The 22420-nt window shown below is 36.5% G+C and overlaps 1 protein-coding gene and 1 pseudogene across 3 annotated transcripts in view; one reads left to right on the top strand and one right to left on the bottom strand.

The window, feature by feature from the left end:
• The window catches only part of LRRC28 (leucine rich repeat containing 28), a 206388-nt gene that overhangs the window by 12582 nt on the left and 171386 nt on the right, over window positions 1-22420 (top strand). For all 3 annotated transcript variants that reach the window (XM_065906676.1, XM_065906675.1, XM_065906674.1), the window contains exon 3: window positions 13495-13535. In XM_065906676.1, coding sequence (XP_065762748.1) covers window positions 13495-13535 — 41 coding nt within the window. The remainder of the gene's footprint in view (window positions 1-13494; window positions 13536-22420) is intronic.
• On the bottom strand, window positions 2719-4406 carry LOC136147108 (chromobox protein homolog 3 pseudogene; annotated as a pseudogene).

The following is a 22420-nucleotide window of genomic DNA, read 5'->3' as shown; positions in this document are numbered from 1 at the left end:
CAAGGATACTCCTCACAACAATGTATATGGTGAAAAATTGTGAACACTTGTGTTTGTCCATATGGGCTGGGTTAAAATCAGATAGCAGCTACCCTTGTTTGAGGTATTACTAAGTGCCAAGCATGGTTTTAAGTAATTTATGTGTGTTAATCTAATTAATCTGCAAGATAATCATATGAGGTAGGCACTATTATTCCTGCTTTATAGAGAAGTAAACTGGGGCATAAAAAAGAAACATCAAACTTAATAGAGATGATAGCTGTGGAAGAGGGAGGCCACAAGAGTTGGGATAGGCGCTCTAATAAACAGAGCCATACACTTAAGTGTTTATAGTAAAAGGAAAAGGTTCTACTACTGAGTTTGGTTTATATTCTTTTCAGTAGATATTTATGATTTTTATAATTAAACATGAAAATGAGTTTGTTGGAATTTAGTGTAACTAAGATCTTTCCCAGCTCTCAGATTTATTCATCAGTGAGCCTAAACATTTTGATTTACAGTGATGGTGATGCTTGCATTTATGCTCCTTGAAGCTGGTGGCTGGGTTGAGGGTAAAAAGTGTTGATGACTGAGAAGTCATCCAGCTACATGCTCTACTTGCTTTGAATTTGGTAAGAGTAGGATCTAGATCAAATGATCATCAGAACACCTTGAAGGGAAAACCAACAAATTAGAGAGATGGTAAAAATGAGCACCATGCAATCAAATGTGCCAGAAGAAGTAGGGAGAGGGAATGCTTTTGTTTTTGTTTGATGGTGTCGTTTTGAATTCCTGCAAAGGACTTCTGTTTCCCCCTAATTTGTCAGACCCTTGCATCTTCCACAGCCTCCATAATCACCATGAATGCTCTGTTCTCGAGTTAGCACTGTACTGAAACATCTTAGTTATTTCTAAACCTGAATGCAAGGAAACAGCTCTATCTATGTTTTAATGCTTATGTATAATGTATGCTATAGTCCTGCAAAACATTCATTACAAATGTACCAGTAACTGTCTCAGTTAACACACCCGTGCCTGAAAAGTGTGAGTTTTGTTATCAGTTGAGTCATTCAGTCGTGTCCAACTCTTTGCGACCCCGTGGACTGCAGCACGTCAGGCTTCCCTGTCCATCACCAACTCCCAGAATCTACTCAAACTCTTGTCCATCAAGTTGGTGATGCCTTCAACCATCTCATCCTCTGTCGTCCCCTTCTCTTCCTGCCTTCAATCTTTCCCAGCATCAGGGTCTTTTCAAATGAGTTGGTTCTTCGCATCAGGTGGCCAAAGTACTGGAGTTTCAGCTTCAGCATCAGTCTTTCCAATGAATATTCAGGACTGATTTCCTTTAGGATGGACAGGTTGGATCTCCTTGCAGTCCAAGGGACTCTCAAGAGTCTTCTCCAACACTGCAGTTCAAAAGCATCAATTCTTTCGCGCTCAGCTTTCTTTATGGTCCAACTCTCACATCCATACATGACTACTGGAAAAACCATAGCTTTGACTAGATGGACATTTGTTGGTAAAGTAATGTTCCTGCTTTTTAATATGCTGTCTAGGTTGGTCATAGCTTTTCTTCCAAGGAGCAAGCCTCTTTTAATTTCATGGTTGCAGTTACCATCTGCAGTGATTTTGGAGCCCCCAAAAATAAAATCTGTCACTATTTCCATTTTTTCCCCATTTATTTGCCATGAAGTGATGGGACCAGATACCATGGTCTTAATTTTCTGAATGTTGAGTTTTAAGCCACCTTTTTCACTCTTTTCTTTCACTTTTATCAAGAGGCTCTTTAGTTCTTATTTGCTTTCTGCCATAAGTGTTGTGTCACCTGCATATCTGAGGTTATTGATATTTCTCCTGGCACTCTTGATTCCAGCTTGTGCTTCATCCGGCCCAGCACTTCTCATGATTTACTCTGCATATAAGTTAAATAAGCAGGGTGACAATATACAGCCTTGACATACTCCTTTTCCTATTTGAAACCAGTTTGTTGTGCTATGTCCAGTTCTAACTGTTGCTTCTTGACCTGCATACAGATTTCTCAGGAGGCAGGTCAGGTGGTCTGGTATTCCCATCTCTTTATATCAAAGCTGTTTTTCCTATTGAATCTTCAGATTTAAGTATTTTTTCCTCTCAGTGTTACTGGTTGGTTGTCAGTAGATCCTTGTCAAACGGTAAACAGACTATTTGAAATAGCTTGGAAAATGAATGTTGACCTATAATTTATTCTTTTGAATCACAGAATTTCAAAGCCAGATGGAGCTTTGTAGATAATTTAGGCAGTTTGTCTTGAGGTAAGTAAGCTTAGGAGAGGTTAATAGATGGGTCTCAAGTCATTTTTATGGCCAGTTAGAGCAAGACTCAGGTCTTCTAATTTGTAGTCCAATCATTGCTGCTTTTCTAATTCTGCACGTATTTGTTGGTGACCTGTTTCTAGCCCAGCACCATGTAAAAGTTTAGCTACATTTATCCACTGTGGAACAATGAAATGTTCCACGTTAGGTGAGTTTTCCTAGTTACGTCTTTTTTTTTTTTTTAAAGGAATATAAAACTATTATTGACCACTGTTCACCAGTATTTACAATAAAGTAAACAATATACAGTTGAATAACATTCTGATTACTACAAAGTTATTGTTTTTCTTGGCTTATGCTGAACTAGTAACCCAAAATACTGAGAAAATTGAGCCTTCATGTAAGGAATGGATTGGAGTCAAGTCTGAAAAAACATGCAGGTCAAGCATAGATTAGAAAAGTTTGTTCACTCATTTATTCCTGTAGATTGTAAATTGCCAATATTTATCTGATTAGGTTTCCATGAACAAATCTGAGACATCCCATGTATCACAACCTTTCCTAAATATAGCACAAAGACTTCAATTTCTTGTAAAACAATGGTTCACCAAAAAGAACCATCAAGTGTCTGTTTAACTAAGTTTTGCTTTGCTATATTAAAACATACCAGAATTTTTCTACTTTTTTATTTGGTTGAGAAGGTTGTTGATGGTGATAAAAATTTTCCTTCCAGGGTTTCTGCATATAAAACTACATTTATATGCAGATATGGATGCAGATTCTGATAGGGATGCTTTAAAAAATCACCCAATTTAAACTGCTTAATTTGTCTAATTAACTACAAAATTATTTAATTTGAAAGGTTCAGACTTAAATTTTCAATCTCAGTTGAAGTTATTTCTTATATTGCTCAAAATGATGTAATTCCAGAACATGGGCTTATCCATCGTTATGAAAGGCTGTTGTTTAAATGTATTTACCAAAACAAAAACCACAACAAAAAATTAACTCCCAACCATTTACATATGTCTTTTATGTATACACATACAAAAAACTTAGAATGGTCCTCAGGCATATATGAGTTAAATGCTAAATTCTGATTGAGTAATGACTATGGAGATTTCCTCAAACATTTAGAAAAACTGTTCTCTAATGCTGAGGAAATAATATACCATGGTTATCAAATTCTTTCCTACTGAAGGAAGCAACTACAGAAAGCTTTTATTTGTTCAAAGTAACCAGTGCTACAGATGGAAAAAAAACAAAACAAAAAACCCAATGTAACTTCCCCAATATTACTTCAAAACAAACATATCAAACCTGATTTTCATTAGAGAATGTAGTTATTTCTTCACACTAATAAATCAAAAAACCAAGACCCACATTTTATATATATATATATATATATAAATATAAATATATATAAAAGGCAATGCAAACAATTATTGAGCTTCATCTTCTGGACAAGAATGCCAAGTTAGTCTCTCTTCATAAAAAGCAATTATAATTTGAGGACACTTCATATTTGCCTCTTTTGCCAGTACCAAGTCTGCCTCATCGAAATCTTTCCATTTCATGAGGAACACTAATTCTCCACTGCTGTCTGTGGCACCAATTATTCGTTCTGGATCAAGACCTCTGGCAAAACCTCTCGGTTTATCAGCAGTATCTCTTTTCTTCTTTGATTTGCTATCATCAGATTCACTGTCAGACATAGATTTTCTTTTTGTTCCATCTTTTTCTTTACCAGCTTTTTGAGAATTAAGAAATGCTTCAATTAACTCTGGACACTCTAAATTTTCTTCAGGTTCCCAAGTATTGTCTGCATTTGTAAATCCCTTCCACTTCAGGAAATACTCCACCTTCCCATTCACAACACGGGGGTCCAGTACTTTTTCTACTACAAATTCTTCAGGTTCTGCCTCTTCAACTTTTTTACTCTTTCCATTTTGTTTCTTTCCCATTTTTTGCAATGTAGTTTTATTGGAGGCCATTTTTTATCGCAGACTTGAAGAGCTATTATTCACCGCCTCTGAGCTGCTCTGGGTCCCGGGTCTGCGGCGTCTCCGGCCCTGCGCGCCTCAAGCTCCGGTCACATTCGAGGGGGAGGGGGGCTGGGGAGCAGCGTTGCGCGCGGGGCCGCCGCCGGGGGAGGGGAAGGTGGCACCGCCCCCCTAGTTACGTCTTTGAAGTTTACCTCTTGAGTTTTACTGTGAGTCTAATTTTTCTTGATAGAAATACTTTTGCAACATGCATCATTCTGTATATTCTTAAAGAAATATGGGGAACATGACTTAACCCACTCTTCCTGACTTGCAGTTTTGGCCTGGGGAATTAGGAGAGAGTTTAGAAAGATGTGACAGGGATACAGACCTTTCACTCTAGACCCTATCCTTATGTACTTGAGGGATTCCGTGTACAAGCAGAAGGCTTGTACACATTTGTGTATGTTTAAATTCATATACATTTAAATACATTTAAATTCATTTTCAAGCATTCACTATACTAAAAATGAATGATTGAGATATCAATTTCTATATGTTAGTCCCATCAAATCAGTCTCTGTCTGTCTCTCTATTGATAGATGAATATAGATAAAATGTATGTAAGGTGTTTGAAATATCATGCTTTGAGCTTGGAACACTGTTCCTTCCTAAAACAAGCAATTATGTCATAAGCATATAGGATTGTAAAGGCTAGGTGTATTTTTAAATGGTTAATCTAGCCTTAAGGAAAAAGTGTTTAGTATTCTTTTTTGTGTGTCTATTTTTGTTACTTTGAAAATTCCATTTATAAAATCACTGAATGCATATTAAATAGGTTTTGTTAAAAATAGAAAGTAAGTAGGGGCAAATGATCCAGTCTTCAACTCTTGTTTAGGATATCTCTATAGCTTTCATTTTTAAACAAATATTTTTAATATTAATACTTTACAGAATTTTAGTAATTTTTAATGTTTGTTTTCTTTTGAAAAATATTCAGATACAGACATCCCTTGTTATCTGTGGGGAACTGGTTCCGGTACTCACTCCAGTACCAAAATCAGAGGCTGCTCAAGTCCCCGTATAAAATGGCTTGGTATTTGCATATAACCTATGCACATCTTCCTGTATACTTTACATCATCTCTAGATTATTTATAATACCTAATACAGTGTAAATGCTATATAAGTAGTTGTGAAGACAGTGTGAATGTTATGGTAATAGTTGTTGGTGTAGCAATTCAAGTTTTGCTTTTTGAAACTTTCTGGAATATTTTTTCCCTGATTATTTTTGATGCGTGGTTAGTTGAATCCAAGGATACAGAACTCACACAGACCGATTGTACATATTTCAGTTTGTAAATGTACTAGATGTACAGACTTTTAAATTTTGAGCATATTTTTCTGTAAAGGTTTTTGCTAAGTGAAAAATAGCAGTTTGGAAATTTTTTTTACCTTTTTGGCAATAAAACACTTGCAGTTTTGCAGATATTTAACATTTATTTATATTTTTAAGATAATAATTTTAACCTGTATAAATGTCAAGCAAGTACTTCATCATTTTAAGAAAATAATTAAAAATTTTATCATTCATATAGTTAAAGTTCTTTTATGTTCTATGTCCAAAAGAGCTGAGTTTAAGTGAAAAAAATGGTAGTAAGTGTAATACTAACTAGTATTAGAAAGTAATACTAGAAAGTTGCTTTCTAGTATGATAACTACTAGTTATATGTAGTACTGTTTAAATTATAACGAAATACTGAAAATTCAATTCTTTAGTCATAATAAATCGGAAAAGGCAAGGCAACCCCCTCCAGTACTCTTGGCCTGGAAAATCCCATGGATGGAGGAGCCTGGTAGGCTGCAGTCCATGGGGTCACAAAGAGTCAGACATAACTGAGTGACTTCACTTTCACTTTTCATTTTCATGCATTGGAGAAGGAAATGGCAACCCACTCCAGTATTCTTGCCTGGGGGATCCCAGGGACGGGGGAGCCTGGTGGGCTGCCATCTATGGAGTCGCACAGAGTTAGACATGATTGAAGTGACTTAGCAGCAGCAGCAGCAGCAGCAGTCATAATAAATAATCTTTTAAGTACTTAATGGCCATATGTTGCTAGTAGTCACCATATTGGGTGGGTAGATAGAAAATATTATCCATGTTGTAGAAAGTTCTGTTGGACCAGTGATGTGTGTGACTGAAAAAAAAAAAATTAGAATCAGTAGTAGCAACTCATTATTATCATGAAAATCAAACTACCACTATGTGTTAATGCTACAGAATTGTAAAGAAAAATGATCCCAGAGTTCTTTTTTAGGCACTTCAAAGACAACTTTAGAAACAAAAGACTAAGTTTCCACATTTTGAGGATTTTTCCTTCCCTTCCCTCAGTTTCTGCCCCTCCTTTCCATTTCCTTTCCTTTTGAAATGGCTTTATTTTAATATTTGTAATGCTTGTATTCAATGAATTTCCAGTGAAAATTTTATTTTAATGAACTTGGGACATAAAATATTTGTGATTGTTCTCATGGATGCATTGCAAGAAATTTGAATATTTGCCATGGTTTTCTTCTTCTTTTTTTTTAAGAACCATTAAAATAAAAAAACTCTAAAGATGTTATGTTTTCATATCTGGGTAATCAAGATTTGCATATTCTCATAAAACACTGACATATGTTTGGGATTATCTTTCTATATTGCCTATGAATAGATTGCCCATTATTTGCACATTATAGTCTCATTACATTTTTGCTGGGAAACAGGGTGTCAGTGGTAACTTCTAATGGTCCTTGACCTAACTGATTGCACAGCCCTTGTTAGGAGTGGTTGGGAGGGGTTAGTGAGCTATTAATGCTCTTAAAAACATTTCTTGTTGCCCCTTCTCCCTCTCCTTAGCACCTCCTCTTCTCTCCCCCCATATGTGTCTCAGGCTTTCTAGGATTATTCACATGAAAACCATAGTTAATAACATTTCATTGTGTTACTTATTGCAGAAGAAATGAACTTAACTGTCAGAGATTTTGATGATAGTAGATGTAGGTATTAAGAATCTGCTGTGGTTTTCTGTCTCCAGAAAACATCAAGGAAATACGACAAGTGTTTAAGACAAGGCTCATGCTTTTTTGGTCTGCTTAACATTTATTTCAAGAGAAATTTTAAGAGAAGAAAATGAGTAGTTGATGGAAGTGAACCAAGAGATAAGAGCGTAAAGTTAAGGGACATTGTGAAGCAAATGGTGAGGGCTTTGGTGGGCATGTCTGCTATTGTGGACCAGGAAAGGTGGTGCTGCTGCTCATCTGTCTCTGTTCCCATCAGCCTGCCAAGGCTTCTGACTTTACTGCTGAGAGATCTTGCTCTATAACATACATAAGAGGAGGAGAAATACTGAAGGAGGAATGAACTAATTTTCCTGGTAGTAAAGAGGTTTTCTTTGGTTGTTCTCATATAACCCCATGGTATTTAACTCCTGCTGTATGCTTGCCCAGAAATAGTGATACTAAATTACTGATCCAACTGGAAAGCTTATTGAGTATGTTGTGGTGGTTTTTGAATGAAGTAACTTTATTAAAATTAAAAATAATTTATTGAGGTGAAATTCACTTCATGTAAAATTAACTATTTTAAAGTGAAAAATCAGTAGCATTCAGAATATACACAGTGTTGCACAAACACCACCTTTGTTTAGTTCCAAACATATCCATCACTCAAAAGCAAAACCCCTTATCCATTAAGCAGTTTCTTCCTGCTCGCCTTTACACCCCAGGCCTGAAGCTGCCAATCTGTGTTCTATCTCTCTGGATTTATCTGTTTTGGATATTTCATATAAATGGGATCATTCAGTGGATAACCGTTGTGTCTGACTTCTTTTCACTTAGCAAAATGTTCTCAAGTTTCATCCAGGTTGTAGGGTGTATCATTCCTTCATTCCTTATGATTTAATAAAGATTCCACAGTGTGTGTATACGACAGTTTGTGCTGGAGCCTGCCGGCAAACGAACTGGTCGAGAACACGATTACCAGAGTACCTAGGAAAATAAGACTCAGAAAGATGGGGTTGAGAGGGATGGAGTCCGCTTGGGTCTGACTCCGCCAACTTTATTGAAGAATACCACGCCTATATATACGCTAACAGGAGTTACTAAGAATAGATCGAGGGTTTGTATATGCAGCGCTACAGATGTTTTAAATTCCCACACTCAAGATCAGTAAAGCATTAATTACCCTAGCGCCCAACATGATTAAGATCAATAGAACATTAGATAGAAAACAGGCTTCATCAATAGAACATTAACTAGATAGAAAACAGGTTCAGGCATGACGAGTTTATCAGCACCAGGAAAACAGGCAAAAGGTCACCGGGGTGTTTTTTCCCTGAAGGAGACAAATGCCAGTCTATACTTTAACAAGAAGGGGTGGCAGGACAAAGAGAGACCCTTTGTTCTCTCTTAGGGCCGTAAGGTGCCTGTACGTTCAGGCCGGCTCCCTGCAAGTTTGTTTATCTGTTCATCCATTGATGGATATTTGGGCTGTTCCCACCTTATGGCTATTATGAACACTGCTGCTATGAACATGGGTATACATGTAAATGTTTAAGTATCTGCCTTTAATTATTTTGGGTATATATAGGAGTGGAAATTTGAAATCTTATGGCAATTCTATGTTTAACTTTTTGAGGAACAGCCAAACTTTTCTGTAGTGGCTGAACCATTTTACGTTACTGCCAACAGTGTACAAGAGTTCCCATTTCTCAATTCCTCATCAATAGTTGTTAAGTTTACATTTTTAACAAGTTATGGCCATCCTGGTGGTTTTGAAGTGGTAACTCATTGTGGTTTTGATTTACATTTCCCTAATGAGATGCTGGTGACTCAGATGGTAAAGCATCTTCTTGCAATGTTGGAGACCCGGGTTCATTCCCTGGGCTGGGAAGATCCCCTGCAGAAGGAAATGGCAAGCCACTCCATTACTCTTGCCTGGAAAATCTCATGGACGGAGGAGCCTGGTAGGCTGCAGTCCATGGGGTCCCAAAGAGTTGGACACAACTGAGCGACTTCATTTTAATGCTAATGATGTTGGGTGTCTTCGTGTGCTTATTGGCCGGTTGCATATCTTCTTTAAAGGATGTCTTCTCAAATCCTTTGCCCATTTTTCAAGGGATTTTTTTTTTGCGTGTGTGTGGTTGAGTTGTAAGTGTTCTAGACCCTTACCAGGTATATGATTTGCAGATATTTTCTCCCATTTTATATATTGCCTTTCACTTTCTTGTAATGTCCTCTTATGCAGGAAATTTTTAATTTTGATGAAGTCTGGCTTATCTGTTTTCTCTATTGGTGGTCCTGCTTTTGGCCCATGATTATGAAGATTTACTCATGGTTTCTTCTATGAATTTTATTGTTTTAGCTCTTAGATATGTCATTGATAGATCCATTTTTAATTAACTTTTGTATGTAGTGTGAAATAGAGGTCTGACTTTATGCTACTTTTTATAACTGCTATAAAAACTATTCATTTAATTCAGGACTTCCTTGAAATGTGTTGTTACAGGTAGGATCGAGCAGATTTTGCTGAACCCTAAATCCTAGTGATTCAGTGATTTTTTTTTTTTTTTTCCGTACTGCACTACTGTCTCAGATCTCTTGGGGACTTTGGTTCATGGTATCTTTACTCAGGGATGAAAGCTGATAAAGGTCGCTGTGGACCTCTTATGTTCAAACTCTCTAAGGTCTTTACTTTGACATAATTCCATTGACCAAAGCAAGTCACTTAACCATGTTGACCTTAAATGCAATCCTGCCTGTTGCCCAGAAGGAGAAAGAAAAGAAAGTAAGTGGTGCACAGTGACTATAAGAGAATGCAACTGAACATGTGATTGCAACATATTTGAAGTATTTGTTCCAAGATACACAATTTTAAAACATTGCCATTTAAGGAGGTTATAAGTTTCCCATAAAAGAACGTGGTAAAGCATCATTGGCTCAAGATTTGCAGTGAGTGTTACACTGTGTTTACTGAGGTTTACTTTTACATTATTTGTGAAGAAAAAGTTATTAAGTGATAATATGAGATTTAGTGACGGGAGTTTTGGTCTAATTTATAAAACAATTTTCAGTTAGTTTAGAAGGAAGTGTTCATACTCAAGGAATTTGGGTACAGATTTTTTATCTATTAAAACTTTTCTATGTCAAATTTGTGAAAAAGAAGGACATAATAGTAATAATAGTTTTGCAAGGCACTTTAAGATTATTGCTCTTAACCTATCAGGATTTTAAAATTTGAAAACATTTAAAACTTAGTAGACTGAGTCCTATTTGTGTGGCTCTGTAATCCAGCATTAGAGCTTAGTTGCTCTGTGTTAGTCCTTAGTTGTGTCCGATTCTTCATGACCCATGGACTGGGACCCACCAGCCTCCTCTGTCCATGGGATTCCTCAGGCAAGATTTCCCACTGGAGTGGGTTGCCATTCCCTTCTCCAGGGGATTTTTCTGACCCACCGATCAAACCTGGGTCCCCAGCATTGCAGGCAGATTCTTTACCATCCGAGTCACCTGGGAAGCTCCTTAGTTACTCACAGAGTAACAACAATGTTGATGTTAATATATAGAGATCCAGTCTCTTACCTATTTTTCATAAACTATGGAAATAGGAAAATTAAAGTATACAATGTTTCTCATATTATTTAGTTTCATTGCTAAAATGTACCACTAGGAAGCAGAGAATGATATTTTATAACACCAGTAGATGTCAACCACAGACTATGCAGCAGGCTGATTCTTTACCAGGCTTTTTGCTTTTTTTTTCTTTTTTGAACCCAGAATCCTAATAAGCTGCCAATTTTCTCAAGGTTGGTGTGCTTATTTTTAAATTAAAACACAATGTACTTACTAGCAAAAATATAGTGATGTAGTAATGGCAGCAGAAACATTATTCAGTGCTTAATTGTGTGTGTAGGTAAGTAGCTCACAGGGTTGGTCATGGAAAATTGCAATACTGTCTGGTAAGACCCAAGAAGGAATCTGTAAAGAATGACCATGGGTCCTATAATTAGCCAGATATGGTATTGATATTATAGCAGATCAAACTAGGTGAGGTTATAATAGTGCTTCTTTTCTGGACAAGCCTTTCCTTTTTAAGAGGAACAGCCAGAAAGCTTCTTACCTCTCCTCTCCCACCCCCTCTGTACTTTAGTTTGCCTGGGATGTCTTGTAAGTATCTCCACAAGTGGAAGTGTATATTCCTCTTACCGGGGGAGAAAGCAGTAATAAAGGAAACATTTTGGAGACTTGGATCCAAGAGCAGCACTCAAGGAAAGACTTGTCATGAAGGACCTTATTGCAGATATTGATGTCAAAACATGGGGGAAAAGGAATCAATCACAGCTTCGGTATTTGAAAACTAAAAGTGGTTTTATCAAAAGTGGAAACTTAATAAATGTTTCACTGACTTCAAAACAGTATTAATATTCAGTGCTATTTGGTTATTATGAAAGTGTGAGGGATAATATATATGTAAGTAGCTTGGGATACTGTTGCTAAGTAAATACATCAGTATGCCAATATGAAATTAACTTTGTCTCCTTGATTAAAGTAAACCATAGTGTTCAAGATTTTAAAAAAATAGTTTTTCCTCAGTATAAAATATAAGACCCTAGAGAACTGTTCCTTAGTACTCTCTTCAAAAGTATATACCTTTATTCTCTGTGGCCCAGATATACCAGAAATACCAAACTAATGGCATTTCTCTTATTGAGTGTTTAGAACCTAAGTTACATATAATGTGATTGATTCCTCAATTGTGTAGCAATTTATATAGTACATTTTAAAATTTAATTTAAAAAATTTTAAAAGACATGTATGCTTATTATTAAAGATTCAGATGATACAAAAGTAGATGGAGAATAACAGCACTATCCTTTTCCTAATGATAATCACTGTTTCTAAGCTCCTGTAAGAAAAATTACTTGTTACAAATCTAAAAATTTATAGTCCCCTGAACTTTTATTTTTCTATTAACACAATTATTTTTATAAGTGCTTTTGAAATGTAAGATTTTGTCATGAGTGCTGCCAGGCAGTTACAGTAGAACAAATTGTGTTTGTGGTTTCTTAAACACACCTGTCTGTCTTTGGTCTTTTCACATGTTGATTCATGTGCTTAGAAAGCTAACCAGAACACTCCTCCTCCCTACTCCATGGCAGCCTTTGGTAGTTATGCCTTTTAAGCCTCAAGTTAGTCATAATTTCTTTTAAAAAAACATTCCTGATTCTTCATTATTCATATCTAGCTTAATTCTATAGTATGTTTTAGTGTAGAATAAAAAAAGTGTTCCTCCTGACTCAATGTGCTCTTTCAGTCTTAACAACTCCTGTCTTTGTGTGTGTGTGTGTGTGTGTGTGTGTGTGAGTGAGAGAGAGAGAGAGAGAGAGAGAGATGCAGGCTGACTTTCAGTTACTTACGGGAGGCTTTTCCTCCTACCCAGGGCCTATCCCCATCTCCCTTCCCCTCCTCCTGTGGCCTGCTTCCTGTCCCTGTTGCATCACACTCCTACTCAGAACTTAGAACCTGGTCCAGATGTGACCTCCCTTAGACCACCTGAGCTCCAGCTTACTCTGTTTATTCTGAGTTTAGTTATATCTTGGTGTCTGACCCTCTGCAACTTCAGTTCCTTTCTCCTCAGGAGTAGTTTGGGATTTTGGTTTGACAAGGGGTTGGTATTATAATTTTTAGGGCTACTGTAACGAATTACATAGGCTAGGTGGCTTAAAATAGCAGAGATTTACTGTCTCACAGTTCTGGAGGGCAGAAGTTCAAAACCATGGTGTTGATTGGGTTGGTTCCTTCTTGCAGCTTTGAGGAAGAGTCTCTTCCTTTCTCTGAGCTCACAGGGGCGGGGCGCTTTGCCAGCAATGTTCTTTGGCTTTGTAGCTACATCCCTCCCACCTCTGACCCCAGCGTCACATGGTGTTATTCCCTCTGTCTGTGTCTGTTAAAACATTTTTATTTCTTCTGTGACCATGGAATATGAGATCTGGTTTCTCCAAGGGATGTGGATTTTAAGTGTTCAGATGTATACATTTAAATTGAGTTTGATCTACGTAAGCATTAACCCAGACCTGCTAATGTGTTATTTTCACATTTTCTCAAAATTTACAGCCCTTCAAAAGGTAGTACTTTATATTTAAGCTGTTTAGAAATGTTTATATATTTTTCAAAAATAAAATTTAATTCTGAGTTTTTAATTTTCAGCCAGAAAACCTTGCTCAGAAGCTTCCAAACCTTGTGGAACTGTGAGTCTGTTTATTCAAATTTTTTTTAAAAAAAGAACAAGAATGAACATAATTTTAAGTTGTTTTAAATAATAGGGAATATTTTACTGTATTAATTTATTACTTTTTTGGTATTATGATCATGGTGCTCATGTAGGTAGACCTGTGGTTCTGCTAAACCCAATAGTATTTCAAAGTATCTTACCATTTACATTTATGTTTTAAATATCTCACTTCAGGGTAGTAAAGATGATGAAAGATAATTTTTTTTTCTTGCAGCATCCTGGTCACAGAATCCTTCTGGGTAGTCCATGGAATTGGGAGTATTGGGCTCCCCAGTTGGCACTAGTGGTAAAGAACCCACCTGCCAATGCAGGAGACATAAGAGGCATGGGTTTGATACCTGGGTCAGAAAGATCCCCTGAAGAAGGACATGACAGCCCACTTCAATATTCCTGCCTGGAAAATCCATGGACAGAGGAGCCTGGAGGGCTATAGTTCATGGGGTTGCAGATTGGGACACAACTGAAGCATGTGACTGTTAGTATTGTTACAACTGCTACATATGCTACTGATATAAACAGCCTGATGGTCTAAAAAATTTAAAATATAGAGTAAAAGCCTCCTTCCCTGTGTCCTTAATTTGTTTTAGTTCTTTTGATGATTACCTCCATAATACCTCCATAATGTATCTTTTTAAAATGCATTTACACCTTTGTTTTTAGTATATCAGCTTTATCTCTTGACTAAGGAAGATGAATTTCCTTATCTTGTATTTCCCTTTCTTTCTACCTGCCTCCTAATTTTGTCTAGGCAGGAATTTGCATCACTTTTCTTGTTCTTTTTATCATTTGGCATGATTTTCAGGAGGTAAATTAGAGAGAGCTAACTTTACACCTTCATCTATAAGCCAGGAGTCTCTGTCATTTTACCCAACCTTTTATTTTTGAAAAATTTCTAACCAACAGAAAAGTTGGAAGCATAGTACAATGAGCATCCATACAGTTGATCTAACATGGAGGTTAGAAATGCCACCCTCTCATAGTTGGAAATCCAGGTATAACTTTATAGTCAGTCCTCCATTGTTTTGCCAAAAGTTTTCACTTTTGTCTCAGGTTCAAAGGATTTGTTAACAAAATAAGCCACTTGTTCTATCAGTTCAGTTCAGTCATTCAGTTGTGTCCTACTTTTTGTGACCCCGTGGACTGGAGCATGCTGGGTTTCCCTGTCCATCACCAACTCGCGGAGATGACTCAAACTCATGTCGATCGAGTTGGTGATGCCATCCAACCATCTCTTCCTCTGTCATCCCCTTCTCCTCCTGCTTTCAGTCTTTCCCAGCATCAAGGTCTTTTCCAGGGAGTCAGTTCTTCGCATCAGGTAGCCTAAGTATTGGAGTTTCAGCTTCAGCATTAGTCCTTCCAGTGAATATTCAGGACCGATTTCCTTTAGGATGGACTGGTTGGATCTCCTTGCAGTCCAAAGGACTCTCAGGAGTCTTCTCCAACACCACAGTTCAAAAGCATCAACTCTTTGGCCATCAGCTTTCTTTATGGTCCAGCTCTCACATCCATATATATACTTGTTCTATACAAATAAATAATAACCAATATTTATTAGAGAATTATCTAGCTTAATTTCAATATACTAGCATTAAAAGAAAAGAGAAATAGAAATAGCAGAGAATGCATCACCAAATTGAGTTTTCACCAACATCCAGACTCAAACAGTACTGAAAAGTCCTGTGACACAGCACGTTGGGAGTCTCAATTGGGAAAATGTCCCAGGCAGCGTGTCTGCTCGGTGAGTGAGACTTTAGAGATCACAGTTTGGGTTCCCACTTACAGTCCCAGGATGCAATCATCAAACTGTGAGGAAATAGCAGCTCTGATTTCATGTTAACACATAAAACTTGGAATGTTTTTAAACCTGGGGCTTGGTTGGCCAGCTCCCCTCCAGAGACTCAACAATCTCAAGATTCATCCCCTGTTTTATCTATGATGCTGCCAGTCTTGCATTCACAGAAGACAGTCACTCACAGTCAGGGCAGTGTCCAAGCAGGTTAGAAGCAAGGTCAGAGGCCTGCTCTGATTTGTCTCTGAAGCCTAAATAAGACTTTTTAATTTCCCTAATAACATCCATATCTACAGTTCACATCTGTGGACTTACCCAACCTTGGATGGTATATAGTACTTAATAGAAATTTGTTGAAAAAAAAATCAGAATGTGATTGGACCTGTGCACTTTAAACCCTCTTGTTCAAGGACCAACTGTACAGGCTTCACCTAAATGTAACCAGTTAATATTTTACTGCATTTCCTTCCTCTCTTTCCCTCTTCTACTCTCTCTTTACTCCCCCTCTTTCCTTCCTTTCCTTTCCTCTCTCCCACTCTCTCACACATAAATTGCACACATTATAGTGTGTGCATGCGTGCACTCAGTTGTGTTCGATTCTCTGTGGCCCCATGGACTATATAGCCCACCAGGCTCCTCTGTCCACAGAATTTTCCAGGCAGAAAATACTAGAGTAGGTTGCTATTTCCTACTCTAAACAGTCTTCCCTGACTAGGGATCGAACCCACGTCTCCTGTGTCTCCTGCATTGGCAGGTGGATTCTTTACCACTAGTACCACCTGGGAAGCCCCTATGTATCTAAGAATAAAGACATTCTTGCACATAATTTTATTATTTTTAGGTCTAAGAAAAATAGTATTAATTCAATAATATCATTTAACATACAGTTCATATTTAAATTATCCCAATTTCCCCTCAAGATGTTTTTTTTAAGGTAGATGTCTGGATTTTTGAAGTAGATGTCTTGTTTGATTCTTTCATCTGGACTAGGTTCACTTTAAATATCTTCAGTGATGTTCTGCCCTATTTAGTTTATCAAGTTTTTGTTTTCATTCTCTTTATATATATGTGTATTTTTTTTTTTTTCTGAAGCGTGGTTTTTCACCCCTAACTAGTTTAGTATGTATTTCTAAGAACAGGAATGTATTAACACTTTTTAGCCCTACTTTTCTATCCTTAATAGATAACTTTATATTTTTCTCCATGTAGGTTTTGAATATTTCTAATAGTTTTTTCCTAAATGTTTAATTTTTTTGCTGTGTAAATCTTTCTTATCTGTTATGTCTTCTAACTGGGTAATTTTTGTTTATAGGCGCAGTATGGTTTTTTGCATATTAACTTTATATCATGCTCCTTCCTGAAATCTTCTATTGTTTGAGTTAGTTTTATCATTGATTCTCCAGAGTTTTCCAGGTATACGTTACTCTCATGTCTGAAAATACAATGTTATTTCTCCTTTTCCAAATCTTTATTTTCTCTATTCTGATTGCATTGACTAGTCCTTCTCCAGAGCAGTGTAAAATTATATTTGAGGTAGTAGGCATCCTTGTCTTCTTTCAGACCTTAGTGGGAATACCTCTAGGTTTTCTCCACTAAGAAAGATGCTGGCCTTACAGTTAACACAATTCTTATGTGTTAAGTAAGTATCCATCTATGTTATTAATCTCTTGCTGCGCAACAGATTATCTCAAAATGTAGTTGCTTAAAATGTAGGGGTAGTTAAAAGAATAAACACTTATTCTCCTGTATTTTTTGAAGGTCCAGAATATGGGCTTGGCTTAGCTGGATCCCTTTGCTTCAGTGTCTCTCTTAAGGCTCTAATCAAGATTGTTGCCCAGGCCTGCTGATTTACCTGAAAGCTCAACTGAGTAAATATCCTATATCTGTGTTCACTCATATGGTTGTTGGCAGGATTCAACCAATTCCTTGCAGGTTGTTAGACTGAGGGCGTCAGTTCCTAGCAGGCTGTGGGCCAGAGAACTCCCTTAGTTCATCACCACTTAGCCTTTGTTATGTAGCTCACAACATAGCAGCTGACTTCAATCAGAGTGAGCGTGCTGAAGAGCACGCAGGCTACGCGAGAGGGGAGCCCTTGTCCCTTTCTAGTCTAACATGGAAGTGGCATCGCATCACTGCTGCTCTGACGCTCAGGGGGAGGCCGTTACACAAGACCTGCATGCCGAGGAGTGGGGACCGCCGGGGACCATCCTAGGTGCTGCCTGCCACACTATTAATTCCTATTTTCTCAAGAATTTTTTTGTTAGTAATGGGTGTGGCGTTTTTTCAAAAGCTTTTTCAGACTTTAAATCTAATGGAAAAATCCTTGAGGCCTTCAGGCAAAAAGGTGAACCAGTCATGAAGATGAAGAAGATTGCAACATAAGACTCCAAACTGAACTATCTACACAATGGCAGTTGAATTCTGGATTGACAGTTTTTATTTATTTGAGCTTGTTGAAAGTATTTGACTATCGTCAGATCTCCATAGATTCTCATAAGAAGTCAGTGGAATTTTCATCATTTTCCACATGTGTGTAGTATATCATTTTTCTCTGACTTCTTTGAAGATTTTCTTTTGATCTTGACTTTTAGCAATGTAACTGTGACATGCCTTGGTATAATATTCTTTGTATTGGAGTTTGCTGAGCTACTTGAATCAGTGAATTTATGTCTTTTACCAAATTTGGGACATTTTCAACCATTATTTCTTCAAATACTTTTTATGCATCTTTTCCTCTCTCTTTTTATTGGACTACTTACATATATCTTGTTGATATTGTCCTACATACCTCTGAGGTACTTCATGTTTCCTCCTTTTTTTCTCTGCACTTAGATTGAATCATTTATATTGATCTGTCTCCAAGATCTTGAATTGGTAGAATTAATATAGTTAAAATAGCCATACTGCCCAAGCAATCTACAGATTTAATGTGTTACCTATCAAATTACCCACGACATTTTTCACAGAACTAAAACAAATAATTCTAAAATTTATATGGAACTACAAAAGTCTCAGGCTTACCAAAGCAATCCTAAGGAAAAAGGAACAAAGCTGGAGGTATAACCCTTTTAGACTTCAGATAGTATTTCAGAGCTACAGTAATCAAAACAGTGTGTTATATTCTTTTATTCACCTTTATCAGTAAACATTTCAGTTCTAGAATATTCTTCCTTTCATCCTTTCTTTCTTAGTTTCTGTTTCTCTGCTAAGATTTCCTTATCTTTTCATTAAGACATATTTTACTTTAGATCACTATGCATAATTATAATAACTACTTTTAGATAGTTGTCTACTAATTCCCAACATCAGGTTGTCTTGGGGTTGCTATATATTGTTTGTTGTCATTGACGTTTTCCTGAGTTTTCATATGTTAAGTAATTTTAGATTATATTCTAACAATTGAGGATATGTGTTTTAGAGACTAAAATCTGTTAATTTCTTTGAAGAGTGTTGATGTTTTGTTTCAGTGGTTTCCTTGGTTGACTCAAAACAATAAAGTGCCTTTTGGAAGGCAACTGAAATCTCAGTCCAGTTCTTTTATCTTTAGTTATAGTTTTTTCCAATACAAATGGTTTTGGAATAAGCCACTGATTCAGGCAAAGTTTATACATAGGATTTGGGGTTCCCCCTGCCTGTTTATTTGTTTGTTTTTCTGGTATTCTCTGTTTGTCAGGAACCATCCTTGCCCTCAATTCTGTCCTCTTTTTGGCTAGCAAGAGTGCAGTTTCTTCTGGAATTTTAGTCACTTTTTGTGGTAACTCTGTCCCTTTCCTAAGACTAAATGCTATTAAAAAAAAAAAAAAAAAAAGATGAAACTCAGACTCACCCAGTGTCTTCCTCCTGTTTTTGTCTCTCCCAGAGCTGGCTTTTTTGTTCACTGTTGCAGTGCCTTAGGTTTGTTTTGTCTGTGTGTTCTTCAGTGTTTTCCTTGTCAGAGCATCAGTCCAGTAGGAGTTCATTCTGCTGTACTGGAATTGAAACTCACATTCTTCTACTTGAATCTATTTTTGCCTTTGTAACTCAAGTGGGTTTCTTGAAGTCAGTATTAGTTGATTCTTTGATTTTGACCAATCTAACAATCTGGCTCATTCCGCTGGAGTATTAGACTGTTTATGTTTAATATGATTACCGATAGGATTGAGTTTAAGTTCGCCATCTCAACAGTTGTTTTTTCTATTTGTCCAAATTATTCCCTATTCTTTTTTCCCTCTTTAGTTTCCTTCTTTTAAATTATTTCAGTGTTATTTTAGGATTATGTTTTATTACCATTATTGATTTTTAACTCCATTTCAGTGTTGAAAGGTTTATGTTTCTTTTACCTATTATAATCTACCTTCATATAACATACTACTTCACATTTAATATAAGAACCTTAGATGAATACATTCAGTTCATCCCTCCTATCCTTTGTGCTATTGTCCTATGTTTTACATGTGTGTGAGTGTTGTGAGAGAGATAGATCTATGTATGTGTAAACCATATATATCAGCCAAGGTCCAGTTAGACAGAAACTATACCACTAATTTAAGCAGGGAAAATTAAAGAATTGTTAACTAGTAAAATGTTACTAACTACTAAAAGAGCTTAAAAAGGACTCCATGGTATTCAGAATTAGTACGTACAAAAAGGTAGATCTGTACCTAGAGAACTGGACAGTGAAGGAACTAAAGACTTAGGAGAGTTCCAAACCCTAGGCTGAGGTTAGACCTCTTCAAAGAAAATATGACTTCCACAAAGCATATAGCATCTGGGTGGTGAAGAGCCTTGCCATCTGATTTAGGCCAGAGCAGATCTGTAACATCATCTCACTGTTGCGGGAGTAGTACGTAATCTAGAGCTGGCATATTAGAAGCAGCCTGACGGTGGGGAGCCAGTTGCCTGAGAACATGGCAGAACTAGTGCAGAAGCGGCCACACAGGGGGAAGACAGTTACCTGAGGCCAGTGGAAGTTATTTATAGAAGCACACTGTTGGATGAGGAGTGTGGCCTGAGGACAGCAGCCAGAAATGCTGCAAAGCTGACTTCAGCTTGGGGAGTTCGTGGTTTGAGAATGTGGCCTAAAGTGGTCCGAGAGGGCTGCTGGGGCTTGGCTCTGTGCTGAATAAAAAGTGGAAAGAGGACTGGACCCGGAGAAGTGCCTTCCTGCTATTCTCATCTTGCAGAGTTACTCTAACACCTTCTTTTGATAATATTAGATCAGTTAGCAAAGGAGAAATTTTGACAGAGTCCAGCTCCAGTATGTCATAACAGGTAGATTTGTAGCTGAGAGATAAAATTGGTAACTGGTGAATACACTATTACATAAATTTTGCATTTAAATTCTTAAAGAAACTTAAAAATGAGAAAATGTCTTTTTATATTAGCTTCTATATTCTCTCAGTTTGGTTTGCTTGGAAAAAAGTCTTCATTTGTCCTTTTTTTAAAAAATTGAACTTTTTGCTTTGAGATAATGGTGGTATCACACATAAGAAGTAATTCATAAACATCCTTGTATACTCTTTTAGGTTCTACCAGTGTTCATGTCTTACGTAACTGTAGTATAAGATCACCACCAGGAAATTGACATTACTACAATCTACTGATATTATTCCATTTTCCTAATTTTTTTACCCTTTTATAATCATTTTTATAAAGTGATTTATAAACATTTTATAAAACATTTATAAACATTTTATAAAATGTTTATAAAACATTCCCCATGTCCCCAAACCCTGGCAACTGCTACTCTGTTCTCCATCTCTATAACTTGGTCAGTTTAATTTTTTATGTTTTATAAATCATACAGTATGTAACCTTTCAGGGCTAGCTTTTTTTTCATTCTGCATAATTCCCCTGAGACCTATTTAAGTAGTTGCGTGTAGCAGTAGTTCCTTTATGTTGCTGAGTTACATTTCACAGGATGGATGTAATAGAGTTTGTCCATTCACCTATTGAAGGACATACTAGTTTCATTTTTAGCTATTATGCATAAAGCTCCTATGAACATTCATGTACATGTTTTTTTTGCATATGAGTAAGTTTTCATTTCTCTGAGATAAATGCTTAAGAGTTTAATTGCTGAATCATATGAAAATTCTTTGTTTCATTTTTTAAATTGAAATATGATTTACATAAAATTTTAATCATACACTTTTAAAGTGTATGGTTCATTGGTTTTGGTATATACAGAAGATTGTGCAACCATTATCACTGTCTAATCCAGAACATTTTCATCACCCTAAATGATGATTAATAATCATTCCCCTCTCCTAATTCCTTGTAACTCCCTGGTGACCAATAATCTGCTTTCTATTTCTATGGATATTCCTATTCTGGACATTTTATATAAGTGGAATCATGCAGTATGTGACTATTTATGTCTGGCTGTTTTAGCATAGCATGTGTCATCTATGTTGTAGCATATTTCAGAATCCATTCTTTTTATGGCTGAATAATATTCCATTGCATGGATATACAGCATTTTGTTTATCCATTTTTTAGTCAGTAGAGATTTGGCTTATCTCCACATTTTGGCTATGGTGAATAATGCAGTTGTAAACATTTATGTAGAAGTTTGATTATGAACATATATTTTTGGTTCTCTGGAGTTTCTACCTAGGAGTGGAATGCAGTGGTAACTATGTTTAACATTTGAGGAACTGCCAAAGTGTTTTCCAAAGAGGCTGTACTATTTTGTAGTTCTACCAACAATATGTGAGGATTCTCCACATTGTCATCAACACTTGTTATTTTCTGTACTTTTGATTATAGTCACCCTAGGATGTGTAAATCGGTTTCTTATAGTTTTCATTTGTAGTTTTTCTAATGACTAATCATGTCTTTTTATGTGCTTATTGGTCATTGTATGTTTTCTTTGGGAAAATATTTATTCAAACCTGTTGTCCATTTAAAAATTACAAGAGTTGTCTTTTTGTTGTTCAGTTCTAAGAGTGTTTTATATATTTGGGATACTAACCTTTATCATATATATGATTTGCAAGCATTTTCTCCTATTCTATGATTTACCTTTTAGTTTTTTTGATAAATTGCTTGTGTTTTGTTATCATGTCTGA

This window comes from Muntiacus reevesi, chromosome 15 (assembly GCF_963930625.1).
Source record: "Muntiacus reevesi chromosome 15, mMunRee1.1, whole genome shotgun sequence".
In the NCBI taxonomy this organism is placed as follows: Eukaryota; Metazoa; Chordata; class Mammalia; order Artiodactyla; family Cervidae; genus Muntiacus; species Muntiacus reevesi.
This window is presented reverse-complemented; position numbering and strand designations above follow the sequence as displayed.